The sequence below is a fragment of the Lissotriton helveticus genome, chromosome 2_1, assembly GCF_964261635.1.
Source record: "Lissotriton helveticus chromosome 2_1, aLisHel1.1, whole genome shotgun sequence".
Taxonomy (NCBI): Eukaryota; Metazoa; Chordata; class Amphibia; order Caudata; family Salamandridae; genus Lissotriton; species Lissotriton helveticus.
Genome location: NC_136059.1, coordinates 1,902,696,408 through 1,902,720,541, shown reverse-complemented (window position 1 = coordinate 1,902,720,541; position 24,134 = coordinate 1,902,696,408). Strand labels below are relative to the sequence as shown.

Sequence of the window (24,134 nt, the reverse complement as noted above, 5' to 3'; positions counted from 1 at the left end):
TCCCTGGACTGCATTTTCATTGCCACCTGCCTTTTACCTCCATCTTTCATATACAGTGTACCACTCTAGATGGAGCATTGGACAGAGCCGTGCTGAAAGATTGCCTCCAAGTGGTTTGACTGTATTCGAGAGTATTCTTATAAACCTTAAGAAGTTTGAAGGTTTGAACTCATGCGCAGAACCTGCCTCTCATTGTCAAAGAACAGGAGAAAAAAATCTAATGTTCAGAGTGAAATGCACGTTTTATAAGTGTGGTGCACAGCCAGGAGAACAAATATATAAAAAAAGGCATTCTAGAGCTGCAGTAATTGTTGGTAGGAGTTGTTCGGCAGCCTCCTTAAAGACAAACTGCCCCATTTACAGTGTTGTGGTGGCTGTGGCAGAACGTTTTGGTTACAATGACAACAGGGTAAGGTGGGGAGGAACTGTGTGTGAAAACCTCTGAACCAGTGCAAAGGAAATACTGTCATGTTTACAAATGCCGCCAAAATATTGGCCAGTTGTACCACCGGTGTCAGAATTGCTGGTAGATTCAATTTTAAACTAGTGGCTGTTGCCCTATGCTCTGTATTGCCGTCTGATGCTACTATTCTTACAATACCTTCACTGATATTTGTCCTATTATGTATAGTCTAATATTGAAAAACATGAAAAGTGTCCTACGCTTGATCAGCACAACATTTTTGGATTAATAAAGATGTTAACACACCTTTTTAATAAACTCTTTTGCAGATGGAAAGATAGTTTTACCAAACAACCACCTGAACTTGACTTTCTATGGCAGAACATGCAATTTAATGCTGACCAGAGTGATGGGCACAGACGGTGTTGTATTGGAAAGGCCCTGCTATGATGATGTCAGTGAAACACAAGAGAAGGACCAAGAAAGGGCTGAGATGGAGATCAGCTCCATTGATCTATCCTTAGAGATGAGCCAACTAGAGCTGGATGACAGCCGTAAGATGGGATCCACCAGCACTCCTTGCAAGTCCACGGAGCATAGCTTCTCTAATGCTGCAGGTGCCGCAGTGACCCAGGAGGAGGACAGCAAGGGAGAGACCAGTGCAGGGGATGCTAATCAAAGTGCCAACTCTACACCAAGTAAAGAGTGTGAGAAGCAAGCCACTACGGAAGACAAGTTACTGCTTCCTGGAAAAACTGGCACAAAATGCAGAACTGATACTTTCTACAGCATCTCTTTACTTACTCGCGTAAGATTCACCGGAGGTAAGAGCCGGGAAATGGAGGAACAGGAGGAGAGCTGCAAAGTCACTTATGATATGATTGGAGGCTTGACCAGTCAGCTGGAGGCCATCAGAGAAACCATTGAGCTGCCTCTGAAACAACCAGAACTGTTTAAGAGCTTTGGTAAGCTATGCATTAGTGTTTTTCTTTATAGTCAAAATAACTGTTTCTTCGAGCTAATTAACCATTTGCGTGCGTCGGACGGACCCCGGCCGTCCAACGACATGGTGGGCGTGTACGGCGGACGGCCGGGGTCGTCCGAATCACGCCCAGTCATAAATCAGGTGCAAAAAGGACAGGAGTAGGACCCATAGACCACGTCGGAACTGGGTAGGGTATACATGTAAAGAAACAGTGTTCCAACAGGTTTCACTTCAAATGAAAGTTAAACTTGCATGCAAACTGCATTACATGGGTAAGTCATAAATCACCCGCACCGCAGTGGAATTCGCACCGCAGGTTAAAAAAATAATTACCTTGTTTCGCTAACTGACTTTGAGTTCAATGTTCTGCAAGGCAGCTAAATGCTTTTAAATATCAGTGGGCAATTCTGAGAGGCTCTAAAAGATTTAGGGCCAGATGTAGGACGCGCAAAATAGCGCTGCACAAATTGCAAGTCTTTTGCAACTCACAATTTACGAAGCGCTATTACGCATGTACAACAGTGTTATTACACTGTTTTGCAATTCCCAATGGGGTTGCAAATAGAAAGGCTCATGAATATTAATAAGCCTCTCGCAATTTGCGACCCCATTGGGAATGGCTGGCACTCCCCGGTATGGTGGCCTGCTGGGATCAGCAGACCACCATGTCTGGGACTGCTTTTAACGGGATGCATTTTAAAAAAAAGTTTTTGTTTCATTTTGTAATGGGACCACTCCCTGCCCCTAAAGAAAAATTTCCCCTGCGTTTTGCGACCCCATTACCACTGGCCGCAAAACCTCTGTACATGGGGTTGTGCTCGCTATTAGGAAGGGAAAGCCCGCCCCCTTCTTTAACCGCTTCAGCGCGGCGCAGATTCCTGCGCTGTGCTGAACGTTCCATTGAGCCAATGGAATGATGACGGAACGGTTCTGTCATGAGCACAGCTCAACCGTCGCTCATGACGGAACCGTTCTGTCTTAAGCATGGAAGGGGTTAATAGCGACCCGCAATACCAAAATAGCGAGTCGCAAATAAATTGTGATTCGCTATTTTGGTAATGTACATACCCCTAATGGTTTTTGCATGCACTAACGGTTCTCAAACCCATTTGCGCATGCAAAACCCGTCGTACATTTGTCCCTAAACCTCCAAGTCTGGTCTACGTGTTTTGAAAATCTGGTGTAATGAAAATCAAAGTTAAATCATTTGAAAGGGGAGAAGGTCAGCGCTGAGGCAATGAAGTTAAAATAGTTCTGTATAGTTCTAGATCACAAATGTAACAGACTTATTGGTCAAACATAATCAGAGGCCTGATCTTTTGAGCACGGTAATCTATTTCTATAAAGTTTTTGCACCTTTTTCTATGTTTTTAAGTCCATTAATTTGTTTTTAATAGATGACTATGCTACACACCAAGACATCCTCATGTGGTATTCCATCTTTCTTCTTTGACTCCTGTATTATATGTGCTTGACTCTTCTTGTTTGTTGAAATTTTGACACCATATTGCAGTCTGATTTTTCTCCCACTGCAATCAAAATGCTTTACCTACCTTTTTAGGTCTTGCCTAGACAAAATGCATGCACGGTTTCTTCAAGACCTTTTGTTTTCTAACTCTGATTGGAGGCTGCCCATAACTTACCATAGGTTGGCTTCATTACCACTCTCATTTAATTTCTTCTTATTGATCAGCTGCCGTAGGCTCCCTTCGTCTTTTTAAAAAAAAAACTTTATTTAATGAATTTTCAGTAGAGATACATAAAATCTGCTGCAACAGCCATAAGGGAGACACAGCTTAAAGAATCAGGAAGACATAGCAATGACAGATCTGAATACACGAAAGTAACTGGTCATGCGCATAATAAAGTGTTACATGTCGTTACACATCACCGCTAGAGTACAAGAGGCAGGTAAGCAGAACAGGGTATCATACAATTGCTTTTACATGCTGAACCAAGAGAGAACAAAAGGATAAACAATGGCAGGAATTATTTCGGACAGTACCGTGGATCACAACGATGGTTCATGTAAGAAAAGTCTGGTCAGTAAATGTCGTGGATGTAAGAGCTGGCATAGGCAGCCTTTAAGGTGTAGCACCATATACAGTTGGATGTTCAAGTAAATATGTCTGCAGCGGGCCCCAAATATCCCGGGGTTGAGAGGAGGAGGGGAGAAGTTCTGCATAAGTGTTGAGTTGAGTTTGCCATAATATTAAATCTGATAGCCAGTCCTTGAATTTAGGAGCTCGCCCCCTACCCCAACGACAGGCTATGCACCGCTTAGCAATTCCAAGATAAAAGGACACAAAGCGTCGAAATTTAGCAGGGAGTTGCTCAGTATAACCTAAGAGTGCCAGCATTGGAGATTTCGGGAGTTGTTGAGAGACCATAGAGTCAAGGGCCTCAAGGACATCATCCCAAAAAATGCGGACCTCGGGGCAGTCCCAAACAAGGTGTAGGAAATCAGCATGTTCCATTCTACATCTGTCGCACATGTGCGTGTCCCTCAAGCCGAATTGGTGGAGTGTAACTGGAGTGTAATAGCTGCGATACATGAATCTGTAATGGATGATACGAAGCCTACTATTGGCTGATATCTTTTCAGTCTGTCCACAACAGTATAACCATTGTGCATCTGTAATGTCCTGGCCCAATTCCGCCGACCACTTCACACGTGCCGGGCACGCGGGATATTCAATATCACTGTAGAGGCCATGATAGAGCGTGGATACTAGGTGTGAGGCAGTAGGTGCACGTAGGACATTATGTAGTGGGGTGAATGTCTCAGGTTCGCATAGATATGTACCGAAGCTAGTTTGTATACCATGGCGAAGGTGGGCTTAAATGAACGTTTCCATAGTGGACGGCGGGGGATCCGGACACAGTTATTGGAGTGACTAAAATTTACCGTTACTGTAGAGGTCGCCCCAGCAACAAACGTTTCGTTTGCACGCAGTTTGCTTGAAAAGTCCTTCCTGCAATAAAGTTAAGTCAGGATGATATGTTAGCGGAAGGAGAGGGGAGTATAAACTAGATGCATGCATGTGGCCTAATATGCTGAACCAGGCCGAAATCGTACAGTCCACAGAGGTTGGGTTGCTAGGGTTGCGGGGGCTAGAATGACCCTGTCCAAAGGGATGAGGTCAGTTAGCCAAGGCTCCGTAGCAACATGGGCAGTGTAACGGGGCGGGTGGAGCCAAAAGTGGGCAAAATGAGCTTGCACACAAAGGTAGTAAAGTTCGAAATTGGGAATGTCGAAACCTCCATGAGAATAAGGCTGCATCATTACATTCCATTGTATACATGGTTGCTCCCCCCTCCCCCTCCTCCCCCGCCCCATACAAGGCGAATCAACTCCGACCGGAGCGTAGCAAAGCAGTAATGACCAGGGTCGTACGGAATGTTCAAAAAGAGGTATAGAAATTTTGGGAGGATCACCATCTTTATAAGAGAGATACGACCGTCCATGGTCAGGGGAAGGGCAATCCACCGGGTAATGCAATTTGTAACATGTTCCATTGTGCAGCCGTAGTTGACGCGCATCAACTCGTCCCGGTCCGATGTTACACGAATCCCTAGATACCTAGCATCATCCGCACACCATACAAGCGGATAATCAGTTGTAAAGGGAACAACCGAGCTGGTCAAGGGGAATGTCTACGATTTGGACCAATTTATGTGTATCCCGGATAAGCCACCAAATCTGACAAACTCCGGCAGCACAGTATTAAGGTTTTAAGGTTTTGGTGGGGATCCTTGAGATAAAGGGTTACATCATCCGCGTACAAGGAGATGAGTATCAGACATAAGAGACAACGCAGACCCATGTGGTTGTGATGTTGTCTAACCCTCGCTGCAAGGGGTTCCATTATCGGGGCGAACAATAGAGGAGAGAGTGGACACCCCTGCCGTGTGCCACGGGACAAGGGGAAGGAGGGCGAGGTGTGTCCATTGATCAAAACTCTTGCAGTGGGTGAGGTGTACAAAAGCCTAATCCACGTGAGGAAACCTATTGGAAGCCCCATACATTGTAGAACCGCAAATAAGTAATCCCACTCCACTGAATCAAAAGCCTTTGTGGCATCAAGGAACACAGCTATCAACTGCAATCTGTGGTCTACGGTCTGTAAGATGGAGAACATGGTCCAATAATTGTGAGACGTGGCCCTGCCCGGAATAAACCCGGCCTGATCGGGAAGGACTAACTTCTCCATAAGTTGCCGTAGTCGATTCGCCAATAGGCTCTCTTCTTCTTCGTGTATTTTCCCTCCCCTTGAGCATGGACGCTTAATTTTCTCCTTCCACAGTTCTTTTTTTAGGTTCTACTTTTTACTTTGTGTTTAAACACTCTATCGGTGTGACTCTTTTTAAGCTCGCTTCTCCCCCCTCCGTGTTCCTCTTGGCCTTCCTGGTCCATTCTGTTTGCCGTCATCTGCCCTCCTCTTAACAATCTGTCATTTTATTGATTGCCCCAGCCGCCCTCCTTTCCTTGTTCTTGTTGCAGCTTGCCCCAAGATGTCTGTGTTTCTACTTGAATGTCCACACACCTTTTATCCCACGTCCATCTTACTGGTTGCCCCACCATCTCTCTTTTGTTTTGATCCTTGACCCTAGCAGCCACCACAACAAAGAAAGTTCTATGATGTTGTCAATGCTAGCGACGTCATAGGGCTTGTTTTTCTCACACCCACTGTTATCTATGTTGTATTCTACACACACTCCCTGTTAACTCCCCCTCCCACGATAAAAATAAACTAAAAAAAGAACCCAGGTTGCGTTATAGCACTTTTTTTCTACCACTGTACAACATGTCCATTGCAGTGATATTATACATTACGTAAGGAGACCCTCTCCCTCTGCTCTGTCCAAGGATTCCCATGCCAACATTAAACCATTTAACTCCCCCATTCCTCTTCCCCCACCTCTGTGTCAATACCTCGTGTCCCTGCCAATTTAAATTGTGTATGTGCATCTTAGATATCCCAAGGTGTCCCTATGTTTCATCTACCATCAACCATCCAGCGGTCAGTGCCCCGGGCGTGTCTGCTTCTCCTGCTCATTCGCACCCTCAGGCTCATCCGCGACCTGCGGATCATGTAAATCAGACAACATAGATGTCCATGCCTGGAGATTGTCTTCAAGTTTTTCATCCTTTCGGACGTATTTCATTTGAATTGCCTCTGCAGTCGCCCACTTATACATGTCTTTCAGTCATGCCTCAACTAGCGGGTGTGTAGGGCGCGCAGCCACATTATTGTAATGCGTCATTTCACTAATACCAGCCTTAAAAGAACCAACCTCCTACTTAGCTTCTTATTTTGGGAGCAGGAAGTGGACCCAGTAACACTGGTCGAATCTCTCTGGGAACCTCCAACCTGTAGCCCCTTTCAAGCCTGCAAGTATAGTCTCTCAGTAGGGGACAAGGGACGGACAGGCCTATGCATGTCATATGTAAATATTCAGCCTCCGTCGCCCCACAACGGGAGCAAGTTCCTAGGCGGCCGGGATAGATCAGGCTTAGTGTCCGTGGTGTCTGATGTACAAACATATTGGAGGAGTTTAAACTCACACCCCTGGAGCTCACACCCCGGACACCCTCATGGACTTTCAGCTGTTCCCGCTCTGATGGAGGTTTCTCAACTATGCCATCCCACTTCGTTTGCTCAGGGAGAATCCTACCCGGAATGTCATCCCAGAGGGTCCATTGTAGATGGAACACTAATTGTCGCCCTTGGTCCATATAGAGCATTACCTTCAATACATTGGTGCAAGGGGTTCCTCAGGGAAACCGGGCCAGACCTCCCATGCGACCTTGGAGATCTTCTCATATTGTAGGAACTGCCCGACCCCAAAGCAAAGGAGGCCTCGGCCCCCTCACATTATAAAGTGCCCATTTACGTACCCACCCTCCTTCCATCGCTGCACCGACATGGAGTCAGCTATGTACGAGAAGCCCACAGTGTCATGTCCGGGGCATAAGGTGCGTGTCGTACCACTGTCCAAATCGCAGACTCCCATACAGTAGCCACATGCTGTATAATGTAAGGAAAGTATGTAGGAACCCCGGAGCCAAGCATTAGCAGCTCTGGCAAGGTGCAGACCTGTGTGTGCCTGCCAGAAGTTGCTTCTCCCAGTTGTCATTGTCCAACTAGTGGACCCCGTGCTGAAGTTGGGAGGCCATGTGATAGAGTTCCAGGCAGGTAACTTCCAGCCCCCGTCCACTCCATGATCTCTGTAGTGTTTTAAGGCGTACACGTTTGCGTATGGAGCCCCACGGGAGATGTACCAGCAGCCCATCTAGTGTCTGGAAATAGAGCATGGGGACTATATACAGAGAATGTTGTAGCGCGAATAGACACCGGGCAGAATGATAATTTTTATGATTGCTATTCGACCCATAAGGAGCAGAGGTAAGTCTCTCCAAAACTGTATAGAGCCATGTATGCCCTCCACCACTCTCCCGCATTGAGATCTAAGTAAGAGGAGGCCGTAGCTGGCAGTCGGATCTCTAAGTATTTAGTCCCCTTAGTCACCCATGGGAACCTTACCCTGGGCATCTCATCTGTCGATCTTGCTGCCAGTCTCCACAATGGCACCAGTTTAGAATTCCCTGGGTTTATGCGGAGACCCACGACGTCACAAAATCTTTGCAGCACCGTGAGGAGGTGGCTAGGCACCGAATGTGTGGCTTTGCTAATGCTTATGTTATAACTGGGCCTGCATGCAAAATTGGCCTTCAGAAACTTCCTAAATTCGCTCCTCAGGGAAACAAGGGAAAGTACTGGATTTCATGGTTCTGGTACTTTGATTCACTGCCAGTATTGCCCACGTAGTGGGCAGTTTGTGTGAATCTCACAGGACCTTGTTACTCTAGGGAGACCCTTACAAACTGCCCAGACCCTTCAGCTCTCAGTTTGTGGACCTTTTATCTTCTGTCATAGCCACGGGGGACTTTAGCTGAATTTTATTCGAATTCTGTTCTTCATACCGCAGGATAAAAATAGATGTTGGCCAGCTCTGCCCCTGTTCTGTTTCAGCCATTTTCCACAGAATGTTGTCCTTTCACATGTCTCACCTCTTTTCTTGGATTTCTGACGCACTCAAACATCCCTTTAGTCTTTCCCTCCTCCATAAGTCGATCCACCCCCCACCCCTTCTGTATTTATGAGACTTTCTTCTTCCTCGATTGACATATTTGATTTGCTTCCACATTGCTACCTGCAAGACAGTTTATTTTCTCAACGCTTACATTGGTCAGTTTTCTTCCCCACAGTGTTTCCGCAGTTTGAATTAGTTTTTTGACTTAGGTGCACACGGTTTCTTGCTTCACTGCACCAGTTGTAAATAACGCTAGTCTTATTTTTAGCAATTTTGAAAATCTGACTGTAGTTGTTGGTGTCGTCATTATGCACGGTATTAATATCCCCTTCTGTTATGGTGTATTTCATTTTTAAAACAGGATTAAACTGAAGCTTCTTAGTACTGGAGGACATAATGTAATGCAGTGCGATTTTACTTAGGCAGGCTACTGACTAAAGAGTCACACATTAAGTTATTTACAAAAATTGAGGTTTGGTTGTGCGTGTAGCATTGAGGGTGTGGGGAGTCCAGATTTTTAGCCCTAGCCTCTGAAATAGCGCCAGTGTACATTTTGACCACTCTATTCTGCCTGTCTGGCGAATGACTGGCATATTTCAGTTAGTCAGTTCCACCATCTCAGCAGGCCTAGCTTAAAGGCCAAACACCTTGGGGCATTTCCTTCTAAGACCTATTGTACAAAGGTCATGGTTTTGAACCCGACCCATTCTTTTTGGCAGACAATGTTATGAATGCTGTTAGGCTGAAATATACTCATATTTCTTAATCCCCATAATGCGGCAAACTGCTGCCTGATTAAAACTCTCTTCGGTGATGCGAGTGTCCATAGTCCAATTGGAATTGGACCAGAACATTTACCACCACAATGTGATTTTGTCACTCTACAAAGGTAGAACGCATCAGTGCAAACCCTTACCAGTGGCCAGGCTACAGCATGAGGTGGGTTCCAAAAGGATTTCATTAGTTAGGAATTCTTATCAACAGAGGTCTGGATAAGATGGCAGGCACAGTACAAGCTCTAATTGATGGAACCAGTTGGACTGCTCCCTTTGGGGAAGGTTCAATCCATCAAAATGACTGCGGCGCCTAGGCTCAGTTGTCACTTCAGGGTCCTGGGCTCAGTTGTCACTTCAGAGTCTTGAGCTCAGTTATCGCTTCAGGATCCTGCACCTCCTGAATTCAAAGGACATACTCGCCTAAATAGAGGCGGGCATCAGATCCAACACCAATCTACACTGATAGGTAGAAAATAAGAGACCTTGCATTGGCCGGCAACATATGTGCCCTAGGGTGGACGTGTTGCATATGATGTACACATGCATGCGTTCTACAGGCAATCACAAACTCTTATTTTAAACAGCTACTGAGGTGATTTCCTAGTCCTACCACCCGTAGCAGGGATGGCCATAAGTTGAGAGTGGGGAAAAGAACGGACATAACAGTAAGATGGATACATTTAGTATCAGCACACTCTTTCTATTGTGTTTTGTATTATCTGTAAATTGTGCACTTGGGTTAGGATAAATGTTCCCATTATACAGAAATCATCATTGTCAAGATGCACTCTGAGTAGCTTCAGGACATGCCTTATATCACCGGCTTGTTTTCTAGGGTATCCTGAAGGGATGCAGTAAAATGAAAGATAAATTGGTGATGTCATATAAAGAAGGGGTGATCAAGTTGCCCTAATTGGTTAATATGTTTGCTCATGTTGTATTCTTTGAAATGCTTCAAAACATTGCGTGTTTAAAATATATTTTGGTTAATTTGCTGAAACAATGAGGCTTTTCATGTTTTTTAAAGGAATTCCTCCTCCCCGGGGGATATTGCTCTATGGCCCACCTGGAACCGGGAAGACCCTGATCGCCAAAGCTGTTGCTCATGAAGTTGGAGCTTATGTTTCAGTGATAAATGGTGCAGAAATATTGAGCAAGTAAGTATAGTTTAGATTATGTTTCAACTATTTTTGGTTTATGTAAAGAAGTCGCAGCAATAAATTTAGATGCTGTATGTGTACCAGGTGAAATCTTAATTTGTAACCTATTTGGTATCCGCTTTCACTTTTCCCTCCTGCAGAATTGCCATCTTCTTTTGGCTACTGTATATAATATTTATGTAAATGCCGTTTGAAGTCTGTAAGATCACTGCGGAATTCTATATCATTTGAACTCCAATAGGGTCGTGCAAATATGTGTAAATGATGCTTGTTTCCTTGCAGGTTTTATGGTGAGACAGAAGCAAGGTTGCGACAGATTTTTGCAGAAGCCTCAATGCGGTAAGTTCTTTAGTTTTATCACATATACACAGTGGAAAGCAATCTTTTACAATATTGGTTTACACTCTTTGATGTTGAAAAATTCAGTTACATGATATGAATGTCATTCTAAGGACGACTTGTTTTTGAATTTGTGGACTTTTATTTAATTATTAAACATTTATTAGAGGACAGGATTGTGCCAGAGACATTCAGGTGTTCTTTTGGAAAAGAACATAAAAGGCAAAACCAGCAATCCAGAAAAAATGAAGTTAATGGGGCCAATATGAACTAATCATTCGAAATAAACTGATAAGAGGACATTGCAGAAACTTGTTCTCTTGCACCAGCTAGTCCAGGAGAAAGGGCTTCTAAAGTTCCAGGTGGAATATTTGGCAAGGAACTCCAGAATCTTAATAGAAACCTATTCTGTCCAATACGTAGCACCCATTTGCCTTTTGTTACAGTAGCAATGCTGAGAAATGATGCCATATATTCCCTGTCACTAGGGTGATGAGTGTTGGAGTGTTGCCCTGTGCTTGATCAAGGGCTTCTTAGCGCTGCTGGATATTGTTGGTTTCCTCTAACCATTTTGCCTTTGTTAGTAGTAAGTAGGCTTCTGATGTTACTAATGCTGAAGGTGGGTTTGGCTCTATTAGTATGGTGTATGAATTTACTTTTGATGAAAGCTTTTATTGTAAACCTAAAGTTGCTTCCTGAGACCTTGCTTTCCTTGGGAATATCCTATTTCTACAAGCAAACTGATTGAATATTTTAGGTTCCTTAGAGTGTATTTCCACTGAAATGTAGATCTGGATGTTCTACTGAGAATTTTGCCCCATGAGTCTCAGTCATAAGTAACTGATGGCAAAAGCCATGAGCTTAAGAGCTTCTTTGGGAAGCTGATCATCTGATCTAAGGTTATCTTTATCTGATCTTTAGCAATGCGCATAATGTCTTTGCTTCAGTTCCTTGCTAGCAAAAATGCAGACTGCTCTATGGAGTCTTGAAAGGCTTTGTCATGGCCCCTGAGAAGGGCTTTGGAACTTGGGGCCTCATTACGATGACGGTCAGATCGCAACCGACAGGCTGTTGGTTGCGGCCCAACCGGCATCTGGTCCTGCAGTCCGACCGCCGCATTATGATGCGGGCGGTCAGAGGCAGGGGGCGGAGAGACTGACAGACACCGACCATTAATAAGCACATAATACCCTACAATAGCTCCGTCGCAGGGGATTACGATGTCCCTTTCAGACAGCCTTTCAATGGCGGACCTTCATCCTTGGGCTCTCCCTTAAAGTTAGTACTATTGGATTATAGCAGCACTCTTAATCTTCAGTTCTGACTCCAATACAGTCCAGGGCATGACAAGGAGGCGGACAATCTGTTCCCCCCCTCATTACACTGATGGAGGGTTTATTTAAACTTGCAAAGGGCCAGTGGGCTAGATACCTCCCCAGCAACAAACCTGGACTCACCACCTGCTCCAACAGAAGAAACGGTATCTTTGTATGTTCTACGTAGAGCGGCAGATGTGCTAGACTTGCATTTACCTACTCTGGAAATCAGAGACAATTTAGTCACTGAAATTCTTCATCCAGGTTCAGCTTCATCTGAGTCACTGCTAACATTCAACATGGCCCCTACGGACACTCTCATATCCACTAAGTCATGGCCCTCCGCCCCCCAGGTCAGCAGACCTGTTGCTGGATGCCACAAACCAGCTCCTGACAACCCTACTGTTTTTTGACAACACATCAAGTGCCTGAAAGGCCTGTAGTGCAAATATATGCAAAATCAATATAGATGCTAACTTTCAAACACCCTGTATAGGCAGTTGAAACGTTGATGGCTTTGAAAAGCAAATGGCTTCTGTCTCTTTGAATGTGGTGTGCCTTCTGGGCAGGTACACCCATGGCTTTTAGGAGTTGGTCATTGAGGTCTTGCCAACCAATCTAAAGGATCTCAGGAACACATTTGTCCAAATGATCCAGGATGGACAGAACACAGCAAAGTATTTATTGCATGCAAGCCTGGCGCCACAGACTGTAAAGGGCTAAAGGGCTGTGCTATTGGTGCCAGTATAATGCTTAGAAGGATGTGATCAACTGTATTTTCTAGCAATGTCTAAGCATGCCTTATGCCCTTGGACAGACCTAGACTGTTTAGAGGGAAGGACGATTTAGCACTCAAGCGATTTAAGGAAAGTTGCCCACAGCTCGGTTCCTGGGGTTATTTTCCCATTTAGACAATGTCACCAGTAGTACAGAAGGTTTAGAGGCTAGCTTACTGGTGGTGCTAACCTTCTCAACCGAAGCAGCAGCAAATGCAACCCTTTCATGTCAGGAGGTGTGGTGGCAGCCAGGGCTATTCACACCAGCAGGGACAGCTGTCTACCAGCTATTTCTCCTCAGCTGCACTGGCTCCCAAACTGCTTTGATTTGCCCTGTCAGACCCATGACCAGCCGATAGGGGACAGGATGGGATATTCCCTCTGCAGCTGGAGATTCATCAGGTCATATTGATCGATATTACAAAGTTAACAAAAGGACTTAGCCCTGTCTTTGATTTTCCCCTTACACCAGAAGGATATTCGGTAGACCACGCCACAGTCTTAATTCAAGAAGTTCACATCCTGCTTGCTAAAGAAACTATCATGCAGATGCCAGGCTAAGAAAGGGGCAGGGAGTGCTATTCGTGCTACTTCCTTGTTCTGAATGATGGGGGCCTCAGTTGAAAACTGACCTCTGACCGTTAAATACCTTGTTGAAGAAAGACACATTCAGAATTCTCACTCTTGTTCAGATCCTCTCTACTTTGAAACATGGAAACTAGATGGTGTCCCTGGACCTGTAGGACATGTTTTTTCATTTCCCTGTCTTACAGCCCCACAGAGGTTACCTTCAATATACAATAGGGTCAGAACATTTCCGATTCGACGTGCTACTATCCAACCTTACCACAGCCCCTTGGGTGGTCATGAAAGTGGTGGTAGTGGCTGCGGCTGATCTTTGGAGTTTAGGACTACATGTCTTCCCTCACCGCAATCAGTCACAGACCACCTCTAGACAACATTCTGGCCTTTGATCATCATGGGCTTTTCCATCAATGAGCAGAAGTCTCACCTGAGCCCAATCAAGAGTAGTCCCTTTCTATAGGCCAACCTGGACACAGTAGTCATGAAGGACTTTTTAACGCTCCAGCGAGTCCACGACAGGATGTGATTCTGATGTTTCAGGCTCAGTACTGGGTTTCATTGAGGGAGGTTCTGAGGCTTCTTGTGATCCTGGCCTCATGCATCCTCCTCGTCCTGCACACAAGATGGCAAGTTTTTCTGCTGGTCAACTATGGAAGGGTGGTACATGTCCTTACAGAATACGCGATTGCCAAGTGGTATTGCAACAAACAGGGCGGGAAGGGGTCCTGTATCCGGTTCCAGGAGGTTGTAAGTCTCGGGAGCTGGCTGGACCACCAGAGAGTATTTTTGATAGCCAGACACCTTGCGGAGTCCCTGAACTACAGGACAGACAGTGCTGGTGGGCCACAAGATGGATTAAACCCTGATCTGGGACTGTAGATGAATGTTTACATTGCTCAGCATTCCGTTTATCATCTGTTCTTTTTGCTTTTGTTGCCCTAAGTGGAAAGGGTATGCCCAGACGTGGGCCCCGTGCTCACTGTACCACTGGATTCAAGCTAGCCTGGCTGATGAGGGGTGATATTCCGAAACTGGTCCCAGGATCCTTGTTTCTGGTCCAGGGACAACCTGGCATGGCAGTTCAGGCTGGACTGCTCCCATGAGGAGGAGGTTCAAGACTGATTTGACTATGTTTGGGTTCAAACTGGGGTGGCGTGGTGAGCAAACAAAAATGGATTAAACCCAGATCTGTGACTGGGCGTGAATGTTTGCATTGTTCAGTATTCCATTCATCATCTATTTTTTTTGTGCTTTTGTTGTCCTAAGTGGGAAGGGTATGCCGAGACCTGAGTCCCGTGCTCACTGTGCCACTGGATTCAAGCTAGTCTGGCTGATCAGGGGTGACACACCGAAACCGGTCCCAATATGCTTGTTTCCGGTCCAAGGAGGACCTGGCTCTGTAGTTCAGGCTGGACTGTTCCCATGAGGAGCAGTGTCAAGACTGATTTGCATATGGCTGGGTCCAAACTGGTGTGGCGTGGTGAGCAAAGAAACGATGGATTAAACCCAGATCTGTGACGGGGTGAATCTTTGCATTGTTCAGCATTCCGTCCATCATACTCGGGTTAGTCCTATATGTTAGACCTTCCAAAGCAAGAACATATATATAGTAACTTATTTATGAAGTTAACACTTCAGAATTGCTGATGTCTGTACTCATATAAAGCACTCTAATGCTCACAAGCAAAGTTAGTGCTATCTTGAACAGTAAAAAAAAAAACCTCACAGTCGGTAGTTTCACATTAAAAATCCTGCTAACAGTTGAGTATAGGATATCATTAACTGTATGTCCTGAAATATGTTCACCTGTAATAAGTGTCTGCTGAAGTCATATGTTGCCTGTTTTCTTTATAATGTCAGGTTATTAAGCCATTAATTGTTGGGAATGAGACACTCTGGATCATGATAAATCTCTTTCTGCAGTAAGTAAATAATGAAAATTGTTTAGAAAAAAGGACTATTTCAGGTAACTAAAGCTCAGCAATCCAATGTGTGGTCTTATCTGGTCTTGTTGTATATCAGGAGACATGACGTGAATCATGTAATATCGTCGTGACCGGGGCTGGGTTAGAGCCACTCACACTGAAGCAGTACGCAGTCATACTTAGAAGTGCTAATTCTAGCGCATAAACTTGCAAGGCTAGATAAGATTTCAATAGGGAATCCTGTTTGCGTCATGTCTGGAATGGAGTCTGACTCAAAAACATTTGCATAGCAGCAGCGTAGAAAAAATAAAAATGTTTCGGATTAAAGGCAAAACTCACCTATGTGGTGACAAAAGGAGAGAGCGTGACTTAAAGCAAAATATTAATGTTCTGAGTAACTTGTGGCATTTAGTACGCTCACTGTGATACTTTTTGAAATAGCTTCAAATAGAGAAAAGTTATGATTATTTTTAGTATACATTTGTATTCTTGCTGTCTCAGCATTGTTCTTCTTACTATCATCTTACTAATGGTGTTCTAGTTGGAAAATACAAGAGAGGATATTTACTTTAGGAGTCATGTCTCTGTTATAGATTCGTTATCAGAACCCTGACACAGTGGTCAGTCTTTACATAAGTTAAGCAATGCTTACAGGGTGAAACTAGCTTTCTGTTGACGATCTCAAACCTTTCATGTGGGCCATCATTTGTGTGCAGTTCTGGCAATGTACTAATATTGAGATACCGATGTAACAGTTGCTGAAATAGGTAGTATCAATGTGGCAGATAATGAACCTTTCCTTGAAATGCTCCAAGTTATTGTAATGTCAATAGTGTTTCTGGGAATACACTACCACTGGGACCAAAGATTCTACTTCAGTTCATTTTGCTAATAGTCCAAATGAGTGAGTGCAACTCAGATTTGTTGGGATCAATTTGCCCCACAGGCTGTGTTAGGACTAACAGTAATGGCTGATACTAACTTTGGAATATCTCCTTGTTCATGGAGTGTATAAAGTTCCAATCAGCGGTAAGTTCAGTGCTGATTGTCTGAAGAATGTCTATCAACAACATTTCTTTTTTTTCCTCAAGATTTCTTTGCTGTTGCCTCCTCGTCAATTAAAGGGTACATGTTTAATACCTATACATCTACTGTCCTTTAACGGGGCAACTGGATGATTTTCCAAAAAGTGTTCCACTCGGAGATATTTTAGATCTTTATTTGTAAGTGCTTTAATACGTTCTTTGCGTCTTTCTTTAAGGCATCTTTTGGTAGAGCCTAAATTTTGTTTTTTTTGAAGTGCAGTATATATTATATACACAGACATGTATATTGCAATTGATTATTGACCTTTTTTAATACTAAATTCACTAAATACTTAGCATTCTTTAACGTGTTTACAAATTTGGCATTTTTGACATTCGTAACAGCCTGTAATCCTTGTAGTTAACTAACTATCACTTTCTGTTTTGGTCTGACATTTGATTGTGTCACTAGGGCATACTATCTGTCCGATAGTTTTCCTATTTTTGAAAGGGAAAATGGCTTAGAAGGAAGGATGTTTTAAGATGTTTATCACCTATCAGAACAGCCCAGTGCTTCTGAGAGTCTTGTATATTATTTCATTTTCTGAGCTGTATGTGATGATAAATCGTAACACCTTATTGTTATAGTGTTTGTTGTTTGGACTATCTCTGAGTAGTTTCAAATGATCAATCTTTTCTGCACAATTAGCAGTAGGGCTTATATATAGTATTATAGCGGTAACCTCTTTCAGGGAATTTCTTTTTAATAATTCGTCTCTTTTGCAGAGGTGCTTCCTTACTTTTTTAAATAATGATTTTTATATTATTATTATTTTGTATTAATATTCATTTTAAACAGGTGCATTGAATAAGTTATAATTAATTTAATATTCTTCAGTGCACATAACAAATAATTTTTTGTCAGTTTACTTGTTTTCCATATTCCCGAGCTGCAGCTAATTTGGAAAACTTGAGTAGTTTACAGATGGATCAAAGGTTACATTTGTCCAGATTTCAACCATTTGAGATTTGAGTTAAACTCACCCAGTCTTAACCATTGTTAAAAACCGAAGCATAATGATGCAGTTCTTTTAGACTTGTGGGTTATTACATGGTAAATGGCCTACAAAGTATAAGTGCCCCTTTCTGTGAAAGTAAACTGTGTCTTTCTTCTAGAACTAGCTTTATCAATGACCCCTTCCAGGCTATGTAACTTCATGACCAGCCACTTTGGTCTTGTGCCATCATTCTCCAGTATCCTTGCAGGGCCTCCCATAAGGGATTACTCGGACTTTCTCGCCACACTCCCATTCCAAACTCCTTGATCTCACGCCTCATGCGTAAAGTCTGGATCACAGGTAACCCTTCCTCTTCTGCCCATGTAAGGAAATATTTGTGTACATCTTCAGCTTTCTCAGGCCACCAGCCTATTCTAATCCATACTTTTAAACCAAAATCTTACTTAGCAGTCTGAAAATACCATGTCAACCTAGAGCTGAAAAAGCTGGGACTTATTATTGACATGTATATGCAATGGGGTGCTTCACGCCCTACTAGTTACTAAGACTTCTTTAGATTAATTTGATAAGATTGTGATCTTTTTGAGACTGCACTTCTGCTATAGTGTTTTGACGAGACTTCCTGAAACCAGCACATTGTCTTCAAATAGTGCTTAATCCACAAGCTAGCATGGCTGTTACTCTGACTGGAAGAAGTCATTTGCATTTTTACCCTTATAAGTACATATCTAATTTAATAGCTTAAAGCACTCCTGGAAGCCTGTACATGAAAGGACTCTAATATACATCATATTTTCCTTTTGTTTTTTTAATACACTCTGGTGAGGTCTTTGAATGCTAGCGCAATATCTCCTCACATTCATTTTATAAAATGTGCATAATTGTTTATAAGGTAACAGTGTATAAAAAGTATATAACAGTTTGAAATTTGTGCTTTTTGTTAAGCTGTAGTTAAACAGCAACATTGTTAAATTGTGACTTTGCCAGCGGGCTACTGCAGCTTTATGGGGAAAATTTGCGGGTGTGGGAACCTCAAATATTCTACACCGCAAAATATTACCTCAACAGAAAGCTCTCAGGTTAATAATGAATTGGAGACAATGTTGAATCCAAATTTCATGAAGCAGTGTATCCATGAGGCAAGGCACCTCCGAACACATCAAAAATACAGTCAATTAAGTAAGGGCTCACTCAATAACTAAGTTCTAGATCAGCAGAACAAATGTAAAGAATTTATTACAAAATTTCAAAAGATGCAGTACAGAAATGACAGATGCAAATGCTTGACATAATTGCAATGAAGGCTCTCTGCAAATAAATCATTACAGAAGAGTGCAAAAGCAGAAACATTATCAGTCCCAAGTGGGCAGCAAAATCAATAGAGGAATGGACAGCATCTCTAGTAGCATCGGAAAGAATCGGGCTCACCATCATATTCGAGGGTTATTTTATACTCTCTTTTCGCATATTAGATCAGTAAAAGTGCAAGTGATATGATCAGAAGTGTTACGTTATAAGCAAATCCAAGTACAGTTTTAGTAAACTAAGCACTATCCCTCTACATGAATATTCATTCTGTCCCCTCTATGCTAATGCCATCCGGAGATGGTAGAACAAACTAATTACATGAACAACAGCAAGTTATTGTGAAAGAATAGGGTACATTGAGCAAGCGTAAGATCCCTGAGGAAAGTTACATTATTGTGACATTCTGGAAGGATTTCATCGAGAACAGCAAGAAGAACTTCAATAGAAATAAACACGATTGCCTGACTGTTTGCTGTAGAACTAATGAACAGTGAAATGTGCCGGGGGAAACATCCATTTTGAAAAATACGACTACGAGGCCCAAATTGAGACCTAATTAACTGGAGTCAGGAAAGCTGCACACTTCCTCAAGTCATAGGAAATACGTTTCAGCTGCAATAGTTCTATAACCGTGTGTGCATATAAAACTGAGAGTAAAACCACATTCTGCACATTATTAATTGATGCACAAAAATATAAATGTATAAAAACAAATTGAATGGTGAAATTGTCAAAGATAAATGGAAACTAGGAGGAGGGAGCTAGAAGAAAGTTAGTTTAAAAGCAAAATGATATAAAAAAAATTACATGGGGGCATGGCCAAGCACAAAAGTACAACGATCACGTGTGATTCCTTAACTCCATACTGGTCATATGTTGCATTAGACGAACTAGCGCAATTCCAGCCTACCATTTCATTGAGAGTCTGGAAAAAAATGTGGGTCTCTAGTGCACGGGCTGTCTGAATTGAAAGTCCAGGAGAGCTGCTGATTTCAAGAAAAGAAGTGGATATGAAGTTTCACCCAACCAGAATTAGGCTGTAAGGAAAAAGGCAACTGCTGTAGACTAAGACTTGGTAAGCTTTTAGAGGCAAAGAACCTTTGAAACGACGGGCAGCGAAGATTGGACCATTGCCCCATGCCTCCCGTCAAGACACCTTCTTTGTCCCTGTGTAACCTGGAGCGGTTGGAATTCTGTTTAGGCATGATAATGTCCTGACTTTTTTCAACGGAAAGCAAATTGTTTTAGCATTTTTAGGAAGGGCAGGTTTCCATCCCCTGCGATCTGGCTGCATTGATTTTGGTTATCCGAAGTCGAAGCCCATAGTGCACAAAATACACAAGCACTGTCTCTGAAAATATGGATGCCGGTAATGGTTTACTTAGTTCAAGATTCTGTCTCAGGGGCAATTGGGGCAGAGTTAAGAAAACTGAAGAGTGCCAAATTGAAACAAGGCCCGCATTGTAAAGTGACCCAGAATGTGAAGAATGGGTTAGGAGAGAAGAGGTTGACAGACATTTTGGTAGAAAGTTTATTGAGTTGGAGGGGCTATTTGTTTATTTGTCTTCAGTTTTGTATATTTGCATATTTACTTTCTCACAATCCCACTAAAAACTGCTGAAACAGAAAAATTATATATTTTTTTAAAAAGGGCGATGTTGCTTTGTCCAGCAGTGTCCTATTTTCAGAAGCAGCCTGAGTGCCAGAATTGCTTTAGTAAAGTTTTGTTTACTTTAGGAAACAACATATGAAGCTATTTATTACTCTTTCATGTGCCTTTATGAAACTTTTTGTCAAATTTTGCGAGCTTCTAATTTCTTGCGTTCACTGGCTAGTTGGGTACTGTGCACAGGAATCTTTCATTATAACTTTCTAGTGGCAGCAAACTTGGACTCTGGCTCCAGTTGTTTGTTGCACAAAGTCAAGGAATCTGCTTAATATCCACAATTTACAAGTGAAACATCTACATGCATTACAAATAAAAGATTCTAGCTCAAATTGACTGTGAAGTAGACGGCTTCAGTTAAATAATACTCAAAATGTTGATCCAGCGGAAGCGGTGTACATTTTAAAACTCCTTCACAATATCTCCAATATATCATGAATAGAAACTTTATTACATCTAAGAGTTTGGGCACGAAGAAACTCTATAAACATTTATAAACATCTGGTCCCCAGATAACTCTTTTGAGAGCTAATAGGGACTCAGATAGTGAAAGACGGATGCTATTTCCTTCATAAGGACCTATAATGAAGGAAAGCCTAACCAATCATAATAGTCACAGTATGCATCAATGTAAAATAATTCACCAAATAAACACAAGGTCTGAATACTTATCAAGTCACTTTTATCTAAATCTTCAAAATATGAATGATCAACACCCCATATACATTAGGAATATCAATTCTGCATATTACAATGTTACAGGCTAAATCACAAATAAGAAATACAGTTCATGGCAAATACATCTTAATCAATAACAAGTGTGAGAGGAAGAGAGAGACAAATGGAAATAAATCATTGCAATGTCAAAAAGCAATTTAGATTTCATACGAAGCTGAGATCAAAGGACTAATGCACAGCGTACAATAGTCAGAAGTAGCTAACCCTTCAGCCGTAACTTATAGCTTGTGCAACCTCACTAGCCGATGAAGTGCAAGGCAATCAGAAAAGGTTTGTTCAAAGAAAATCAGGACAGCATGTCACGCCCAATATTTCAAGGATTATAGCCAGCCAGAGTAGCATAGAGGGAATACAGCAGCAAAAAGCTCTCCTCTCATAGAAACAGCTACTGCCAAATTATTTTCCCATGGAAATAATTATACCCTATGATGTTCACAATCCCTCCCCAAATGTTTCATGTTCACAGTTCTACACAATTCTATTGGTTAAGTTCATGAGGTGATCTTTCTCCAAGCTATGTCAGCCAGAACTTCTGCAAGACAATCCATTGTTAATATGAAAGCTGTCATCACTCCACGGAAGCAGGAAAGGAACTTGTATCTTCTTCATGTCCTCACGCTCGTATCCACATCAGCTTACTACATCAGTCGATCCAATTATTCATAGAAAGAAATACTCTAACCGTAGAAAGGAAATTCTATTGATATGCTCTGCACAACTAAACAAATAAATCAACATTTTAGAAATAACGAAGGACAAAGTACATTCTTTTGAGGCCTAGTTAATAACAGGAAAAAATAATAATCTAGCAGGGTTTGAGGCCTTCATAGGAAAAGCATAAATCGTAGTTTTTCTGAGGAATATAACACTCATTACTATTTTAGAAATAAAGAGAAAATACATAAGGAAACAGAAATTAAAGATTCATTATTCTAATTAGATTCAAAAGCGTAACCCGATTTCAAAATATGAGTTATTCCTTAATCAATTATTCTCTTATTATAAAGAGGAAACACAAAATCATAAAACATTTTACTCTATGCATTTTCATTATTAATATTTATAAATATTCGATTTAAACATTTTGCTTTTAACACCTTTATCAACTTTCTCTCTCATGTCATTTTAGTTCACGAAAAACTTTATATATTTCATGCTTTCTGCACGTTAAACATTGCAGATTCTGATTACTAAACGTGTCGTGTTTTTCTTGCACATTTTAACGTTGTGCTTTTGAAAGTCACATGTTAATAATTTTCACACTATTAATTAGGTATGTTAATAACACACTTATGAGCAGGCTTGATCAAGCAAAATTTTATTTTGCAAATAATCATGCTTCATCAATGTCTATGATGCTGGATAAAGGACTTTGATGAAATAAATAAAAAGTACACCAAAACAGCCAGTAATTCTCTTTCAGCGTGCCTTGTCGTTTAATTGAGATTTTTGTGACTTATTGAATAGCAAATGTATATTAGGATTCAGAATCAAAATTAGTCTATAAATAAATACATTGAAAAATGTACTTCAGGAACAGTTTGAAGCTCTAGTAAAAATACTTTTCATGAGGGAGGTCATGGCTGATATTGTTCAGATGTTTGATACCGAAATACCCCGTTTTCCTAGCTATATCCTGTTAGGGACTACCCAATACACAAACTCATCTATTACATTCTAATAAGAGGAAGGCTATCACTTTTTTTTTTTGGGGAAAATATTTTTATTGCGAAATTATAAGAAGGAACAGGTTACACGGTCATCCAAACCACTTATATGCAAAGGTTGATAACATGCAGTTTCTATGACAATACACAGCCATGTTCGGCCCACATCCCGGAGGCTGGGCGGCGTAGGAACAAAGCATGTAAAAAAGGAAAAAGTTCATCCGTGCTCTAAGGATATGGAACTATCCTTGTATTCGCTAGTTTTCCATTTTTTGTGCAATTATTCTATTTAACGTTTAACAAGAACCAAATACCCCAACTATGGCATCATTAGTACAGAGTTTAACGAGGCAGGTCATTTATGTGAGGCCCAGCTAAGGCACAGTCATTGTAATACAGTAAGGACCTGTGGGGATCACAGCTATGTACAATTATGCGTATCAAGGAATATTTGCGCGGCTGCGTAGGGCCTTCACACCGGGTCCAAACTCTCCAATTCAGCCCCCTCCCCAGCACACTCAGACTCCGATTCAGCCGGAGTGAATAATTCAGTGCTGGTGGCATCCGAATCATCATCTGCCAACCCCTCTATGCACAACATCCTCCAAGCAAGCAGATCATCCTGTAGCTTCCCATCTCTGCGAGTGTGCTGCATGTGCGTCTCCTCAGCTAGGGCCCATTCTCTAGCATCCCTCAGCTAGAGGGAAATCTCGGAAGGCTATCACTTTAACATTATGTGGGACAAAGCAGGTCCTGCTATCCAAATGGGGCACTGATGTTGTTCCAACGCATGCAGATTGGCTACATAAGCTTTGAGACTTATTGGGGATGGAAAAATTGACAGCAGTTATCAGTCACACCCTACTCAAGTTCGATTAAAGATGGGGAACATGTATAAAGCACCTTTCAGGAGTGTACCAGGAACTTGCATGTCCAGTATATTTGCGAATACTGCAGATTACTCACACCACACCTATGGACAATTTAGGAAAAGAGAAAGAGTGATGATTTATTATCAGTGTGAAACAAGCATGTATTGTTGTCATTTATTTATTGTTTATCGATGATGTCTTATTACGTTTTTCACCTCTCCCCTTCCACTTCCCCCCCTGACAACCTCCCCCCTTAATTTTCTGCTACCTGGCCAGCCAATGGATGTAGGCGAAGGGTGTTGTAAAAATTAATTAAACGTTACTATCCTAAAAATACATTTCATAAACATATGGTTGTACATTTATTGATAAATATGGGTATGATTTGTAACTACATATAAAAAAAGCATTTCCATTTGTATATCCTTGAACTGTTCTGGCTTGATGCCTCTTAATTGGCTGAAGTAGTGGGTCAC

The 24,134-nt window shown here is 42.1% G+C and overlaps 1 protein-coding gene across 1 annotated transcript in view; it reads left to right on the top strand.

The window, feature by feature from the left end:
* Positions 1-24,134, top strand: part of AFG2A (AAA ATPase AFG2A) — a 1,761,034-nt gene that overhangs the window by 164,568 nt on the left and 1,572,332 nt on the right. Inside the window, exons 5-7 of the mRNA XM_078676815.1 lie at positions 733-1,368; positions 10,290-10,419; positions 10,705-10,761. Coding sequence (XP_078532941.1) covers positions 733-1,368; positions 10,290-10,419; positions 10,705-10,761 — 823 coding nt within the window. The remainder of the gene's footprint in view (positions 1-732; positions 1,369-10,289; positions 10,420-10,704; positions 10,762-24,134) is intronic.